General features: G+C 49.2%; 1 protein-coding gene across 3 annotated transcripts in view; it reads left to right on the top strand.

Moving 5' to 3' along the window:
- Window positions 1–12,055, top strand: part of LOC110505972 (phosphofurin acidic cluster sorting protein 2) — a 119,123-nt gene extending 107,068 nt beyond the window's left edge. For all 3 annotated transcript variants that reach the window (XM_036962562.1, XM_036962563.1, XM_036962564.1), the window contains 6 exons: window positions 7,771–7,813; window positions 7,907–7,949; window positions 8,267–8,402; window positions 9,459–9,679; window positions 9,998–10,111; window positions 10,357–12,055. In XM_036962562.1, the coding sequence (XP_036818457.1) occupies window positions 7,771–7,813; window positions 7,907–7,949; window positions 8,267–8,402; window positions 9,459–9,679; window positions 9,998–10,111; window positions 10,357–10,475 (676 nt within the window). In that variant the 3' untranslated portion in view covers window positions 10,476–12,055. The remainder of the gene's footprint in view (window positions 1–7,770; window positions 7,814–7,906; window positions 7,950–8,266; window positions 8,403–9,458; window positions 9,680–9,997; window positions 10,112–10,356) is intronic.
- The last annotated feature ends 5,488 nt before the right edge of the window (window positions 12,056–17,543 follow it).

Below are 17,543 nucleotides of genomic sequence, written 5' to 3' on the forward strand. Positions count from 1 at the left end.
ACTCAACCATTAATGTCTAAACCGCTGGCCACACCCCTAAGTGAACATGTCCAAATTGGGCCCAATTAGCCATTTTCCCTCCCCGGTGTCATGTGACTCGTTAGTGTTACAAGGTCTCAGGTGTGAATGGGAATATTAGTAAGTCATATATTATATGATCCATTTTCATTTCAGGGAAGTCCGAGGTCCATGTAACTCTCATTATAAACAGTTCCCTTACTGGAATGGTAGCGATCCTACAGATTACTCGTCTGTCTGTCTTGTCTGTCTGTCTGTCTTGTCTGTCTGTCTGTCTGTCTCTCTCTGTCTCTCTCTCTGTCTCTCTCTCTGTCTCTCTCTCTCTGTGTCTCTCTCTCTCTCTCCTTGCTTTCTGTGTAACCTGGCCTGACCAGGTTACACAGCTAACAGTAGTTCTGGGGCCTGACCAGGTTACACAGCTAACATTAGTGGTTGGGGCCTGGCCAGGTTACATAGCTAACAGTAGTGGTTGGGGCCTGACCAGGTTACACAGCTAACAGTAGTGGTTGGGGCCTGACCAGGTTACACAGCTCACAGTAGTGGTTGGGGCCTGACCAGGTTACACAGCTAACTGTAGTGGTTGTAGTTCTGGGGCCTGACCAGGTTACACAGCTAACAGTAGTTCTGGGGCCTGACCAGGTTACACAGCTAACTGGTCAGTCTGGGCCCTGACCAGGTTACACAGCTAACTGGTCAGTCTGGGCCCTGACCAGGTTACACAGCTAACTGTAGTGGTTGGGGGCCCTGACCAGGTTACACAGCTCACTGGTCAGTCTGGCCAATCTGCAGCGACAAGGCCGTTGTCCTTCCTGTAGGACTGGCTGGGTATCGGGGCTGTGTGGCAGATGTGCCAACGAAGACCCCTTGACTAACTGTGATGTTTTCTCAGCCTGAATGAGGGATACTGCAGTCGTGGAATTGTTGGTTGTCTGGTTGTGAAGGACAGTCTGTGAAAGGGTTGTCACAAACAGACCTGCCCGTAGATCTTTCCAACAGCTATGTTTTTTTCTCGTAATTTTGATTGTGGTGTATAGTACTGCAGGTCATATCCTACATATTGCTTTATATTCCTTCGGATGTCAGGTAGGAGGATATTAACTATGGACGGTTGGCATTGATTCCGGTCTGGCCACAACATGTGTAACTGAAATATTGGGGCGGCAGGTATCCTAGTGGTTAGATCGTTGGGCCAGTAACCGAAAGGTCGCTAGATCGAATCCCCGAGCTGACAAGGTAAAAAAAAAGTCTGTCGTTCTGCCCCCTGAACAAGGCAGTTTACCCCACCGATCCTGTTATTGTAAATAATAATTTGTTCCTAACTGACTTGCCTAGTTAAAAGGTTACATAAAGATTAAAAATAAAATGTATTTAGGTGCCCCCCCCCCTCCCCCTCCAGGCATTATTATATACAGTTTGAGTTTAGGGGGTGCCCTCCGGGCATTATTATATACAGTTTGAGTTTAGGGGGTGCCCCCCCCTCCCCCTCTAGGCATTATTATATACAGTTTGAGTTTAGGGGGTGCCCCCCCCTCCCCCTCCAGGCATTATTATATACTGTTTGAGTTTAGGGGTGCCCCCCCTTCTCCCTCCCCCTCCCGGCATTATTATATACTGTTTGAGTTTAGGGGGTGCCCCCCCCTCCCCCTCCAGGCATTATTATATACTGTTCGAGTTTAGGGGGTGCCCCCCCCCTCCCCCTCCAGGCATTATTATATACTGTTCGAGTTTAGGGGGTGCCCCCCCCCCTCCCCCTCCAGGCATTATTATATATTGTTTGAGTTTAGGGGGTGCCCCCCCCCCCCCCCTCCCCCTCCAGGCATCATTATATATTGTTTGAGTTTAGGGGGTGCCCCCCCCCTCCCCCTCCAGGCATTATTATATACTGTTCGAGTTTAGGGGGTGCCCCCCCCTCCCCCTCCAGGCATTATTATATACAGTTTGAGTTTAGGGGGTGCCCCCTCGCCCTCCAGGCATTATTATATACAGTTTGAGTTTAGGGGGTGCCCCCCCCCCCCCCCCCTCCCCCTCCAGGCATTATTATATACAGTTTGAGTTTAGGGGGTGCCCCCCCCCTCCCCCTCCAGGCATTATTATATACAGTTTGAGTTTAGGGGGTGCCCCCCCCCTCCCCCTCCAGGCATTATTATATATTGTTTGAGTTTAGGGGGTGCCTCCCCCCCTCGCGCTCCAGGCATTATTATATACAGTTTGAGTTTAGGGGGTGCCCCCTCGCCCTCCAGGCATTATTATATACAGTTTGAGTTTAGGGGGTGCCCCCTCGCCCTCCAGGCATCATTATATACAGTTTGAGTTTAGGGGGTGCCCCCTCGCCCTCCAGGCATTATTATATACAGTTTGAGTTTAGGGGGTGCCCCCCCCCCCCCCCTCCCCCTCCAGGCATTATTATATACAGTTTGAGTTTAGGGGGTGCCCCCTCCAGGCATTATTATATACAGTTTGAGTTTAGGGGGTGCCCCCCCCTCCCCCTCCAGGCATTATTATATATTGTTTGAGTTTAGGGGGTGCCCCCCCCCCCTCGCCCTCCAGGCATTATTATATACAGTTTGAGTTTAGGGGGTGCCCCCCCCCCCTCCAGGCATTATTATATACAGTTTGAGTTTAGGGGGTGCCCCCTCGCCCTCCAGGCATTATTATATACAGTTTGAGTTTAGGGGGTGCCCCCCCCCCCCCACCCCCCTCCAGGCATCATTATATACAGTTTGAGTTTAGGGGGTGCCCCCTCGCCCTCCAGGCATTATTATATACAGTTTGAGTTTAGGGGGTGCCCCCCCCCCTCCCCCTCCAGGCATCATTATATACAGTTTGAGTTTAGGGGGTGCCCCCTCGCCCTCCAGGCATCATTATATACAGTTTGAGTTTAGGGGGTGCCCCCCCTAAAGGCATTATTATATACAGTTTGAGTTTAGGGGGTGCCCCCTCGCCCTCCAGGCATTATTATATACAGTTTGAGTTTAGGGGGTGCCCCCCCCCCCTCCAGGCATTATTATATACAGTTTGAGTTTAGGGGGTGCCCCCCCCTCCCCCTCCAGGCATTATTATATACAGTTTGAGTTTAGGGGGTGCCCCCCCCCCTCCCCCTCCAGGCATTATTATATACTGTTTGAGTTTAGGGGGTGCCCCCCCCTCCCCCTCCAGGCATTATTATATACTGTTCGAGTTTAGGGGGTTCCCCCCCCTCCCCCTCCAGGCATTATTATATACTGTTCGAGTTTAGGGGGTGCCCCCCCCCCCCTCCCCCTCCAGGCATTATTATATATTGTTTGAGTTTAGGGGGTGCCCCCCCCCCCCTCCCCCTCCAGGCATCATTATATATTGTTTGAGTTTAGGGGGTGCCCCCCCCCTCCCCCTCCAGGCATTATTATATACAGTTTGAGTTTAGGGGGTGCCCCCCCCCCCCCCTCCCCCTCCAGGCATTATTATATACAGTTTGAGTTTAGGGGGTGCCCCCCCCCCCTCCCCCTCCAGGCATTATTATATACAGTTTGAGTTTAGGGGGTGCCCCCCCCCTCCCCCTCCAGGCATTATTATATACAGTTTGAGTTTAGGGGGTGCCCCCCCTCCCCCTCCAGGCATTATTATATACAGTTTGAGTTTAGGGGGTGCCCCCCCCCCCCCCCTCCCCCTCCAGGCATTATTATATACAGTTTGAGTTTAGGGGGTGCCCCCCCCCCCCCCCTCCCCCTCCAGGCATTATTATATATTGTTTGAGTTTAGGGGGTGCCTCCCCCCCTCGCCCTCCAGGCATTATTATATACAGTTTGAGTTTAGGGGGTGCCCCCCCCCCCCTCCAGGCATTATTATATACAGTTTGAGTTTAGGGGGTGCCCCCCCCCCTCCAGGCATTATTATATACAGTTTGAGTTTAGGGGGTGCCCCCTCGCCCTCCAGGCATTATTATATACAGTTTGAGTTTAGGGGGTGCCCCCCCCCCCACCCCCCTCCAGGCATCATTATATACAGTTTGAGTTTAGGGGGTGCCCCCCCCCCCACCCCCCTCCAGGCATCATTATATACAGTTTGAGTTTAGGGGGTGCCCCCTCGCCCTCCAGGCATTATTATATACAGTTTGAGTTTAGGGGGTGCCCCCCCCCTCCCCCTCCAGGCATCATTATATATTGTTTGAGTTTAGGGGGTGCCCCCCCCCCCCTCCAGGCATTATTATATACAGTTTGAGTTTAGGGGGTGCCCCCCCTCCAGGCATTATTATATACAGTTTGAGTTTAGGGGGTGCCCCCCCCCCCCTCGCCCTCCAGGCATTATTATATACAGTTTGAGTTTAGGGGGTGCCCCCCCTCCAGGCATTATTATATACAGTTTGAGTTTAGGGGGTGTCCCCCCCTCCCCCTCCCCCTCCAGGCATTATTATATACAGTTTGAGTTTAGGGGGTGCCCCCCCCCCCCCCCCCCCCTCCAGGCATTATTATATACAGTTTGAGTTTAGGGGGTGTCCCCCCCTCCCCCTCCCCCTCCCGGCATTATTATATACTGTTTGAGTTTAGGGGGTGCCCCCCCCTCCCCCTCCAGGCATTATTATATACTGTTCGAGTTTAGGGGGTGCCCCCCCCTCCCCCTCCAGGCATTATTATATACTGTTCGAGTTTAGGGGGTGCCCCCCCCCCTCCCCCTCCAGGCATTATTATATATTGTTTGAGTTTAGGGGGTGCCCCCCCCCCCCTCCCCCTCCAGGCATCATTATATATTGTTTGAGTTTAGGGGGTGCCCCCCCCCTCCCCCTCCAGGCATTATTATATACTGTTCGAGTTTAGGGGGTGCCCCCCCCTCCCCCTCCAGGCATTATTATATACAGTTTGAGTTTAGGGGGTGCCCCCTCGCCCTCCAGGCATTATTATATACAGTTTGAGTTTAGGGGGTGCCCCCCCCCCCCCCCCCCTCCCCCTCCAGGCATTATTATATACAGTTTGAGTTTAGGGGGTGCCCCCCCCCTCCCCCTCCAGGCATTATTATATACAGTTTGAGTTTAGGGGGTGCCCCCCCCCTCCCCCTCCAGGCATTATTATATATTGTTTGAGTTTAGGGGGTGCCTCCCCCCCTCGCGCTCCAGGCATTATTATATACAGTTTGAGTTTAGGGGGTGCCCCCTCGCCCTCCAGGCATTATTATATACAGTTTGAGTTTAGGGGGTGCCCCCTCGCCCTCCAGGCATCATTATATACAGTTTGAGTTTAGGGGGTGCCCCCTCGCCCTCCAGGCATTATTATATACAGTTTGAGTTTAGGGGGTGCCCCCCCCCCCCCCCTCCCCCTCCAGGCATTATTATATACAGTTTGAGTTTAGGGGGTGCCCCCCCCCTCCCCCTCCAGGCATTATTATATACAGTTTGAGTTTAGGGGGTGCCCCCCCCTCCCCCTCCAGGCATTATTATATATTGTTTGAGTTTAGGGGGTGCCCCCCCCCCCTCGCCCTCCAGGCATTATTATATACAGTTTGAGTTTAGGGGGTGCCCCCCCCCCCTCCAGGCATTATTATATACAGTTTGAGTTTAGGGGGTGCCCCCTCGCCCTCCAGGCATTATTATATACAGTTTGAGTTTAGGGGGTGCCCCCCCCCCCCACCCCCCTCCAGGCATCATTATATACAGTTTGAGTTTAGGGGGTGCCCCCTCGCCCTCCAGGCATTATTATATACAGTTTGAGTTTAGGGGGTGCCCCCCCCCCTCCCCCTCCAGGCATCATTATATACAGTTTGAGTTTAGGGGGTGCCCCCTCGCCCTCCAGGCATCATTATATACAGTTTGAGTTTAGGGGGTGCCCCCCCTAAAGGCATTATTATATACAGTTTGAGTTTAGGGGGTGCCCCCTCGCCCTCCAGGCATTATTATATACAGTTTGAGTTTAGGGGGTGCCCCCCCCCCCCTCCAGGCATTATTATATACAGTTTGAGTTTAGGGGGTGCCCCCCCCTCCCCCTCCAGGCATTATTATATACAGTTTGAGTTTAGGGGGTGCCCCCCCCCCTCCCCCTCCAGGCATTATTATATACTGTTTGAGTTTAGGGGGTGCCCCCCCCTCCCCCTCCAGGCATTATTATATACTGTTCGAGTTTAGGGGGTGCCCCCCCCTCCCCCTCCAGGCATTATTATATACTGTTCGAGTTTAGGGGGTGCCCCCCCCCCCCCTCCCCCTCCAGGCATTATTATATATTGTTTGAGTTTAGGGGGTGCCCCCCCCCCCCCCTCCCCCTCCAGGCATCATTATATATTGTTTGAGTTTAGGGGGTGCCCCCCCCCTCCCCCTCCAGGCATTATTATATACAGTTTGAGTTTAGGGGGTGCCCCCCCCCCCCCTCCCCCTCCAGGCATTATTATATACAGTTTGAGTTTAGGGGGTGCCCCCCCCCCTCCCCCTCCAGGCATTATTATATACAGTTTGAGTTTAGGGGGTGCCCCCCCCCTCCCCCTCCAGGCATTATTATATACAGTTTGAGTTTAGGGGGTGCCCCCCCTCCCCCTCCAGGCATTATTATATACAGTTTGAGTTTAGGGGGTGCCCCCCCCCCCCCCCCCCCCCCCCTCCCCCTCCAGGCATTATTATATACAGTTTGAGTTTAGGGGGTGCCCCCCCCCTCCCCCTCCAGGCATTATTATATATTGTTTGAGTTTAGGGGGTGCCCCCCCCCCTCGCCCTCCAGGCATTATTATATACAGTTTGAGTTTAGGGGGTGCCCCCCCCCCCCCCTCCAGGCATTATTATATACAGTTTGAGTTTAGGGGGTGCCCCCCCCCCTCCAGGCATTATTATATACAGTTTGAGTTTAGGGGGTGCCCCCTCGCCCTCCAGGCATTATTATATACAGTTTGAGTTTAGGGGGTGCCCCCCCCCCCACCCCCCTCCAGGCATCATTATATACAGTTTGAGTTTAGGGGGTGCCCCCCCCCCACCCCCCTCCAGGCATCATTATATACAGTTTGAGTTTAGGGGGTGCCCCCTCGCCCTCCAGGCATTATTATATACAGTTTGAGTTTAGGGGGTGCCCCCCCCCTCCCCCTCCAGGCATCATTATATATTGTTTGAGTTTAGGGGGTGCCCCCCCCCCCCTCCAGGCATTATTATATACAGTTTGAGTTTAGGGGGTGTCCCCCCCTCCCCCTCCCCCTCCAGGCATTATTATATACAGTTTGAGTTTAGGGGGTGCCCCCCCCCCCCCCCCCCTCCAGGCATTATTATATACAGTTTGAGTTTAGGGGGTGCCCCCCCCTCCCCCTCCAGGCATTATTATATACAGTTTGAGTTTAGGGGGTGTCCCCCCCTCCCCCTCCAGGCATTATTATATACAGTTTGAGTTTAGGGGGTGCCCCCCCCCCCCCCCCCCTCCAGGCATTATTATATACAGTTTGAGTTTAGGGGGTGCCCCCCCCCCTCCCCCCCTCCAGGCATTATTATATACAGTTTGAGTTTAGGGGGTGCCCCCCCCCCCCCCCCCCTCCAGGCATTATTATATACAGTTTGAGTTTAGGGGGTGCCCCCCCCCCCCCCCCCCTCCAGGCATTATTATATACAGTTTGAGTTTAGGGGGTGCAGTCTCAACAACTGAAGCCCTTTCTTGAGGATTGGCCACTAGCCTACTACCCGTCATGGGGTTGTTAAAGCCTCTGGTCAGTAGATAGAACACGAGACAATCCCCTCCTCCATCCTGATAGGTTGGAACTTCTGCACATGCTCACTCTGTGCCTGTGCCCCCCCCCTGTCTGTCTGTCTGTCCCCTGGTTCTACAGCCCAGACGAGGACTCTTGTCAGAAGTTCATCCCCTTTATCGGGGTAAGTGGCTTTTCCCTAAAGGATACGTCCTTATCCTTGAACCTGATCGTTGTGTCCATACTTTTCACCCTGACCTCTGACCTCCCTCCCCAGATGGTGAATGTTGGACTGGTGGAACAGTCATCGGCAACATCAGGTTAGTCGTGAGGTGTGGGGGGTTTTCACGCTAATATATAATAAAGTAACCAATGCCATATGTACCAACAACATGCACTGCTTTCATGTCAACAATGACAACTTTTTAGATGTGATACTGTAGTTACACAGTACTTATAGGGCTGATTTCCTGAGCACCAATTAAACCTAATCCTTGAATATTTAATCTAGGTGTAGGTTTACTCTGTGTCCAGGCATCTGACCCCTAATCCTAATATGTCAGTCTATCGCTTGTTGTAATTGTACCCTCTGTCTATTGTGTAGCCCGATGATGATAATCCCTGTGTATTTTGTCAGGTGACTCGGACGATGCAGCTCCCATGGCGACAGCCATCCTCTCCTTCACCCCTCCTCAGGTGTCCCCCGCCCTGAAGGAAGCCACGCCCACCCCTCCCTCCTCCCCCTCTGTCAACACAAGCTTCAGCTCATACAGGTACAGCTAACACACAGACACAACACCTGGTTCAGGTGTACAGGTACAGCTAACACACAGACACAACACCTGGTTCAGGTGTACAGGTACAGCTAACACACAGACACAACACCTGGTTCAGGTGTACAGGTACAGCTAACAAACAGACACAACACCTGGTTCAGGTGTACAGGTACAGCTAACAAACAGACGCAACACCTGGTTCAGCTCATACAGGTACAGCTAACACACAGACACAACACCTGGTTCAGGTGTACAGGTACAGCTAACACACGGACACAACACCTGGTTCAGGTGTACAGGTACAGCTAACACACAGACACAACACCTGGTTCAGGTGTACAGGTACAGCTAACACACAGACACAACACCTGGTTCAGCTCATACAGGTACAGCTAACACACAGACACAACACCTGGTTCAGGTGTACAGGTACAGCTAACACACAGACACAACACCTGGTTCAGCTCATACAGGTACAGCTAACACACAGACACAACACCTGGTTCAGCTCATACAGGTACAGCTAACACACAGACACAACACCTGGTTCAGGTGTACAGGTACAGCTAACACACAGACACAACACCTGGTTCAGGTGTACAGGTACAGCTAACACACAGACACAACACCTGGTTCAGCTCATACAGGTACAGCTAACACACAGACACAACACCTGGTTCAGCTCATACAGGTACAGCTAACACACAGACACAACACCTGGTTCAGGTGTACAGGTACAGCTAACACACAGACACAACACCTGGTTCAGCTCATACAGGTACAGCTAACACACAGACACAACACCTGGTTCAGGTGTACAGGTACAGCTAACACACAGACACAACACCTGGTTCAGGTGTACAGGTACAGCTAACACCTGGACACAAGTACATCATCACGACTCCTTCTTGAGGAGTAGAGAAGATAACTGTCTGGGGGTTTAATAGACTGATTATGGCTTCCATATTGTTCATTTAGCTAACATTTGATTTTCTAACTTTTTCATCTCGTACTATTCTCTTCATGTCTCTCTTCCTCTGCTGGGTATTGTAGTTCTCCCCAGGGGGAGCTGATGGGACTACAGGTGGACTACTGGGTGGCTCCCTCCCCGGCTGACAGGAAGAGAGACGTGGAGAAAAGGGACTCGTCCTCCTCTAAGAACACTCTGAAGTGTACGTTCCGCTCGCTGCAGGTCAGCAGGCTCCCCCAGGCCGGGGCCCAGCCACAGCCCGCCATGTCCATGACCGTGGTCATGAAGGAGAAGAACAAGAAGGGTGAGGGCACATTTTAAAATGGTTATATTGTATCTTTATGAAGTTCTGCTGCACTCACAGACGTTACTAGTGTCGGGTCTCTCTGTAACACTCCCTTTAATGAATGGACTCACTCCTGTATATATTATTATCCTGATAGTGAAGCTATTGGAAAGACCGAAATGTAAAGCCTAAATCCTAAAACTTGAGTTTAGGCCGAATTCCTAACTTTGCTAAAAACTTGTCCGTCGACATCGTTGATTGTGATGATTAGCGTTTTCCTTTATGACATCATAAAGTTAGGAATCCTGACTCTTCAGTTCTCTCTCTCCTTCTCAGTAATATTCCTGCCAAAGAAGACTAAAGACAAGGATGTGGAGTCTAAGAGCCAGGTGATCGATGGCATCAGTCGACTGATCTGCACTGCCAAGCACCAGCAGACCATGCTGAGGGGTAAGACTCCTCATCTCTGGACACGAAGACCGCCAACTCTCTTGTTACATTAGTGTGGGTTTACATCTGTCTGGCTGTTTAAGACCATCGTGTCTTTTAACAGATGCTTATCTGAACCAGGTATTACATCGATAATCATGAACTAGGTTTAGTATAACAATTTGTAAATTGTAAGGTCATTTCATTGTGTGATTTGGGATTATTTCTAGATGATTTTTTATTTTTAATCTGTTATTTTCTTCCAGTGCTGATTGACGGCGTGGAGTGGAACGACGTTAAGTTTTTCCAGTTGGCGGCACAGTGGTCGTCGCACGTCAAACATTTCCCCATCGGGATCTTTGGACACAGTAAAGGGCCTTACTGACAAGCGACGCGTTGCCATAGTAGCGGGCAACCGTTACCATAGAGACTCATCTGGAACGGAGGACAACGTCCCCTCCCTCATGTGCCAATAGCTTTTATAATAGCCGAACCCCCTCCCGCACATCTTAGACTGGTCCCAGATCTGTCTGTGCTCTTTCCAACTCCTATGGTCAATTGTCAAACCCAACGTTGGCACGGCAGCACAAACAGATCTGGGACCAGGCAACACACATCTGCCCACCCCACTGTCTTAATTTAAGACCCAGATGTACCTATTGTTTACACTTCTGTGTTTGTTGTTGTGTTTCTAAAAGTTACCAAGGCGTCGGCTGTCATAAGGAGATTTGTTTCTCACCAAGTTTTTAAAAAATCCTGCTGATTTTCTATACACAAAGCCGAGCGGAAACCTAATTAAATAAATAGTTTGAAAAAACTCCTCTATAACTAGTAACATTTCGCCCCCCCCCCCCCCCCCCCCCCCCCCCCCCCCCCCCTCTCCCGCTCTTTGCTTTTTTCTAATGTGGCAAAAAGATAGATTGTTTCAAACACTTTGCCAGGCACAATTTAACAAGTCCTAGTCATGATCACTTTGTGACCAAAAGGCCCTGAAACAATGGAAGATGGACAACACATAAAAGAGGAAGTGGTCTGGATCCTGGACTGAAATCATTCTAGAACACCCCGAGTCCTGGGGTGTATTCATTAGGAACCAAACAGAAGCAAACATAACGGGAAAGGAACCTACCTGAATTTGTCCGAAATTAAACTATTTCGTTGCTAAATGTTTTCCCGTTGCACTGCGGGTTTGCTACACTGTGCACTAATGAATACTCCCCTAAGGACAGTGACTCCTGTTGTTGTAGCGGGTCACTGAGACCCTTCTGCACTCATCGGAAGAAGACTGACATGTACAATAGACTTACTGTAGCCTGAAATACAGACCTGTTCTGTGCTATTATTCCACTCTTTTTTTCCTTCCTTTTAAAACTCTGTGTCATATGTTTGGCAATGACAAGGAGTGGAATGATGGCACAAACAGACTGGTACCCAGGCTACAATGTGCTGTATATGTCCCGCACATCCAATCAATTATATGTAAACACAAATCATAATTGAGATGGAACTGACCCTGCACTAACTAATGGTTGGTGCATCTCTCTCTCTCTCACTTTCCTTTTTCCACCTTCCCTTCTTTTGAAAGGGAGCCGTGGGTGTGCCACCGGCAGACATAACATATCATCGGTCCCGTCCTCGTACCCTAAATCTCTTTATCTCACAGCAACCACACGTCTTCTAGGCGGAATACTAGACAGACTGCAGCTCACTCATTACCTGCTACCAGAGCCCACGTGTGTCGCTAGAGAGTTTGGGAACGTTGTCGTTTCTGCCGTTGGTGCGTTTTACACGACACGTCAACGGTCTATAGCGGCCATGTTAGCTCCCCCGTTTAACGGTACACATATAGCAGCCATGTTAGCTCCCCCGTTTAACGGTACACATATAGCAGCCATGTTAGCTCCCCCGTTTAACGTTACACATATAGCAGCCATGTTAGCTCCTCCGTTTAACGGTACACATATAGCAGCCATGTTAGCTCCCCCGTTTAACGTTACACATATAGCGGCCATGTTAGCTCCTCCGTTTAACGTTACACATATAGCGGCCATGTTAGCTCCTCCGTTTAACGTTACACATATAGCAGCCATGTTAGCTCCTCCGTTTAACGTTACACATATAGCAGCCATGTTAGCTCCTCCGTTTAACGTTACACATATAGCAGCCATGTTAGCTTCTCCGTTTAACGTTACACAAATAGCAGCCATGTTAGCTCCTCCGTTTAACGTTACACATATAGCAGCCATGTTAGCTTCTCCGTTTAACGTTACACATATAGCAGCCATGTTAGCTCCTCCGTTTAACGTTACACATATAGCAGCCATGTTAGCTCCTCCGTTTAACGTTACACATATAGCAGCCATGTTAGCTCCTCCGTTTAACGTTACACATATAGCAGCCATGTTAGCTCCTCCGTTTAACGTTACACATATAGCAGCCATGTTAGCTCCTCCGTTTAACGTTACACATATAGCAGCCATGTTAGCTCCTCCGTTTAACGTTACACATAGAGCGGCCATGTTAGCTCCCCCGTTTAACGTTACACATATAGCAGCCATGTTAGCTCCTCCGTTTAACGTTACACAAATAGCAGCCATGTTAGCTCCTCCGTTTAACGTTACACACATAGCAGCCATGTTAGCTCCTCCGTTTAACGTTACACATATAGCGGCCATGTTAGCTCCTCCGTTTAACGTTACACATATAGCGGCCATGTTAGCTCCTCCGTTTAACGTTACACATATAGCGGCCATGTTAGCTCCTCCGTTTAACGTTACACATATAGCAGCCATGTTAGCTCCTCCGTTTAACGGTACACATATAGCGGCCATGTTAGCTCCTCCGTTTAACGTTACACATATAGCGGCCATGTTAGCTCCCCCGTTTAACGGTACACATATAGCAGCCATGTTAGCTCCTCCGTTTAACGTTACACATATAGCAGCCATGTTAGCTCCCCCGTTTAACGTTACACATAGAGCAGCCATGTTAGCTCCTCCGTTTAACGGTACACATATAGCAGCCATGTTAGCTCCTCCGTTTAACGTTACACATAGAGCGGCCATGTTAGCTCCCCCGTTTAACGTTACACAAATAGCAGCCATGTTAGCTCCTCCGTTTAACGTTACACAAATAGCAGCCATGTTAGCTCCTCCGTTTAACGTTACACATATAGCAGCCATGTTAGCTCCTCCGTTTAACGGTACACATATAGCAGCCATGTTAGCTCCTCCGTTTAACGTTACACATAGAGCGGCCATGTTAGCTCCCCCGTTTAACGTTACACATATAGCAGCCATGTTAGCTCCTCCGTTTAACGTTACACAAATAGCAGCCATGTTAGCTCCTCCGTTTAACGTTACACATATAGCAGCCATGTTAGCTCCTCCGTTTAACGTTACACATATAGCAGCCATGTTAGCTCCTCCGTTTAACGTTACACATATAGCAGCCATGTTAGCTCCTCCGTTTAACGTTACACATATAGCGGCCATGTTAGCTCCCCCGTTTAACGTTACACATATAGCAGCCATGTTAGCTCCTCCGTTTAACGTTACACATATAGCGGCCATGTTAGCTCCTCCGTTTAACGTTACACATATAGCAGCCATGTTAGCTCCTCCGTTTAACGTTACACATATAGCAGCCATGTTAGCTCCTCCGTTTAACGTTACACATATAGCAGCCATGTTAGCTCCCCCGTTTAACGTTACACATATAGCAGCCATGTTAGCTCCTCCGTTTAACGTTACACAAATAGCAGCCATGTTAGCTCCCCCGTTTAACGTTACACATATAGCGGCCATGTTAGCTCCTCCGTTTAACGTTACACATATAGCGGCCATGTTAGCTCCTCCGTTTAACGTTACACATATAGCGGCCATGTTAGCTCCTCCGTTTAACGTTACACATATAGCAGCCATGTTAGCTCCTCCGTTTAACGTTACACATATAGCAGCCATGTTAGCTCCCCTGTTTAACGTTACACATATAGCAGCCATGTTAGCTCCTCCGTTTAACGTTACACAAATAGCAGCCATGTTAGCTCCTCCGTTTAACGTTACACATATAGCAGCCATGTTAGCTCCTCCGTTTAACGTTACACATATAGCAGCCATGTTAGCTCCTCCGTTTAACGTTACACATAGAGCGGCCATGTTAGCTCCCCCGTTTAACGTTACACATATAGCAGCCATGTTAGCTCCTCCGTTTAACGTTACACAAATAGCAGCCATGTTAGCTCCTCCGTTTAACGTTACACACATAGCAGCCATGTTAGCTCCTCCGTTTAACGTTACACATATAGCGGCCATGTTAGCTCCTCCGTTTAACGTTACACATATAGCGGCCATGTTAGCTCCTCCGTTTAACGTTACACATATAGCGGCCATGTTAGCTCCTCCGTTTAACGTTACACATATAGCGGCCATGTTAGCTCCTCCGTTTAACGTTACACATAGAGCGGCCATGTTAGCTCCCCCGTTTAACGTTACACATATAGCAGCCATGTTAGCTCCTCCGTTTAACGTTACACAAATAGCAGCCATGTTAGCTCCTCCGTTTAACGTTACACACATAGCAGCCATGTTAGCTCCTCCGTTTAACGTTACACATATAGCGGCCATGTTAGCTCCTCCGTTTAACGTTACACATATAGCGGCCATGTTAGCTCCTCCGTTTAACGTTACACATATAGCGGCCATGTTAGCTCCTCCGTTTAACGTTACACATATAGCGGCCATGTTAGCTCCTCCGTTTAACGGTACACATATAGCAGCCATGTTAGCTCCTCCGTTTAACGGTACACATATAGCAGCCATGTTAGCTCCTCCGTTTAACGTTACACATATAGCGGCCATGTTAGCTCCCCCGTTTAACGGTACACATATAGCAGCCATGTTAGCTCCTCCGTTTAACGTTACACATATAGCAGCCATGTTAGCTCCCCCGTTTAACGTTACACATAGAGCAGCCATGTTAGCTCCTCCGTTTAACGGTACACATATAGCAGCCATGTTAGCTCCTCCGTTTAACGTTACACATAGAGCGGCCATGTTAGCTCCCCCGTTTAACGTTACACATATAGCAGCCATGTTAGCTCCTCCGTTTAACGTTACACAAATAGCAGCCATGTTAGCTCCTCCGTTTAACGTTACACATATAGCAGCCATGTTAGCTCCTCCGTTTAACGGTACACATATAGCAGCCATGTTAGCTCCTCCGTTTAACGTTACACATAGAGCGGCCATGTTAGCTCCCCCGTTTAACGTTACACATATAGCAGCCATGTTAGCTCCTCCGTTTAACGTTACACAAATAGCAGCCATGTTAGCTCCTCCGTTTAACGTTACACATATAGCAGCCATGTTAGCTCCTCCGTTTAACGTTACACATATAGCAGCCATGTTAGCTCCTCCGTTTAACGTTACACATATAGCAGCCATGTTAGCTCCTCCGTTTAACGTTACACATATAGCGGCCATGTTAGCTCCCCCGTTTAACGTTACACATATAGCAGCCATGTTAGCTCCTCCGTTTAACGTTACACATATAGCGGCCATGTTAGCTCCTCCGTTTAACGTTACACATATAGCAGCCATGTTAGCTCCTCCGTTTAACGTTACACATATAGCAGCCATGTTAGCTCCTCCGTTTAACGTTACACATATAGCAGCCATGTTAGCTCCCCCGTTTAACGTTACACATATAGCAGCCATGTTAGCTCCCCCGTTTAACGTTACACATATAGCAGCCATGTTAGCTCCCCCGTTTAACGTTACACATATAGCAGCCATGTTAGCTCCTCCGTTTAACGTTACACATATAGCAGCCATGTTAGCTCCTCCGTTTAACGTTACACATATAGCAGCCATGTTAGCTCCTCCGTTTAACAGTACACATATAGCAGCCATGTTAGCTCCTCCGTTTAACGTTACACATATAGCAGCCATGTTAGCTCCCCCGTTTAACGTTACACATATAGCAGCCATGTTAGCTCCTCCGTTTAACGTTACACATATAGCAGCCATGTTAGCTCCTCCGTTTAACGTTACACAAATAGCAGCCATGTTAGCTCCTCCGTTTAACGTTACACATATAGCAGCCATGTTAGCTCCCCCGTTTAACGTTACACATATAGCAGCCATGTTAGCTCCTCCGTTTAACGTTACACAAATAGCAGCCATGTTAGCTCCTCCGTTTAACGTTACACATAGAGCGGCCATGTTAGCTCCCCCGTTTAACGTTACACATATAGCAGCCATGTTAGCTCCTCCGTTTAACGTTACACAAATAGCAGCCATGTTAGCTCCTCCGTTTAACGTTACACATATAGCAGCCATGTTAGCTCCTCCGTTTAACGGTACACATATAGCAGCCATGTTAGCTCCTCCGTTTAACGTTACACATAGAGCGGCCATGTTAGCTCCCCCGTTTAACGTTACACATATAGCAGCCATGTTAGCTCCTCCGTTTAACGTTACACAAATAGCAGCCATGTTAGCTCCTCCGTTTAACGTTACACATATAGCAGCCATGTTAGCTCCTCCGTTTAACGTTACACATATAGCAGCCATGTTAGCTCCTCCGTTTAACGTTACACATATAGCAGCCATGTTAGCTCCTCCGTTTAACGTTACACATATAGCGGCCATGTTAGCTCCCCCGTTTAACGTTACACATATAGCAGCCATGTTAGCTCCTCCGTTTAACGTTACACATATAGCGGCCATGTTAGCTCCTCCGTTTAACGTTACACATATAGCAGCCATGTTAGCTCCTCCGTTTAACGTTACACATATAGCAGCCATGTTAGCTCCTCCGTTTAACGTTACACATATAGCAGCCATGTTAGCTCCCCCGTTTAACGTTACACATATAGCAGCCATGTTAGCTCCTCCGTTTAACGTTACACAAATAGCAGCCATGTTAGCTCCCCCGTTTAACGTTACACATATAGCGGCCATGTTAGCTCCTCCGTTTAACGTTACACATATAGCGGCCATGTTAGCTCCTCCGTTTAACGTTACACATATAGCGGCCATGTTAGCTCCTCCGTTTAACGTTACACATATAGCAGCCATGTTAGCTCCTCCGTTTAACGTTACACATATAGCAGCCATGTTAGCTCCCCCGTTTAACGTTACACATATAGCAGCCATGTTAGCTCCTCCGTTTAACGTTACACAAATAGCAGCCATGTTAGCTCCTCCGTTTAACGTTACACATATAGCAGCCATGTTAGCTCCTCCGTTTAACGTTACACATATAGCAGCCATGTTAGCTCCTCCGTTTAACGTTACACATAGAGCGGCCATGTTAGCTCCCCCGTTTAACGTTACACATATAGCAGCCATGTTAGCTCCTCCGTTTAACGTTACACAAATAGCAGCCATGTTAGCTCCTGCGTTTAACGTTACACACATAGCAGCCATGTTAGCTCCTCCGTTTAACG

This window comes from Oncorhynchus mykiss, chromosome 25 (genome assembly GCF_013265735.2).
Source record: "Oncorhynchus mykiss isolate Arlee chromosome 25, USDA_OmykA_1.1, whole genome shotgun sequence".
NCBI classification, from domain to species: Eukaryota; Metazoa; Chordata; class Actinopteri; order Salmoniformes; family Salmonidae; genus Oncorhynchus; species Oncorhynchus mykiss.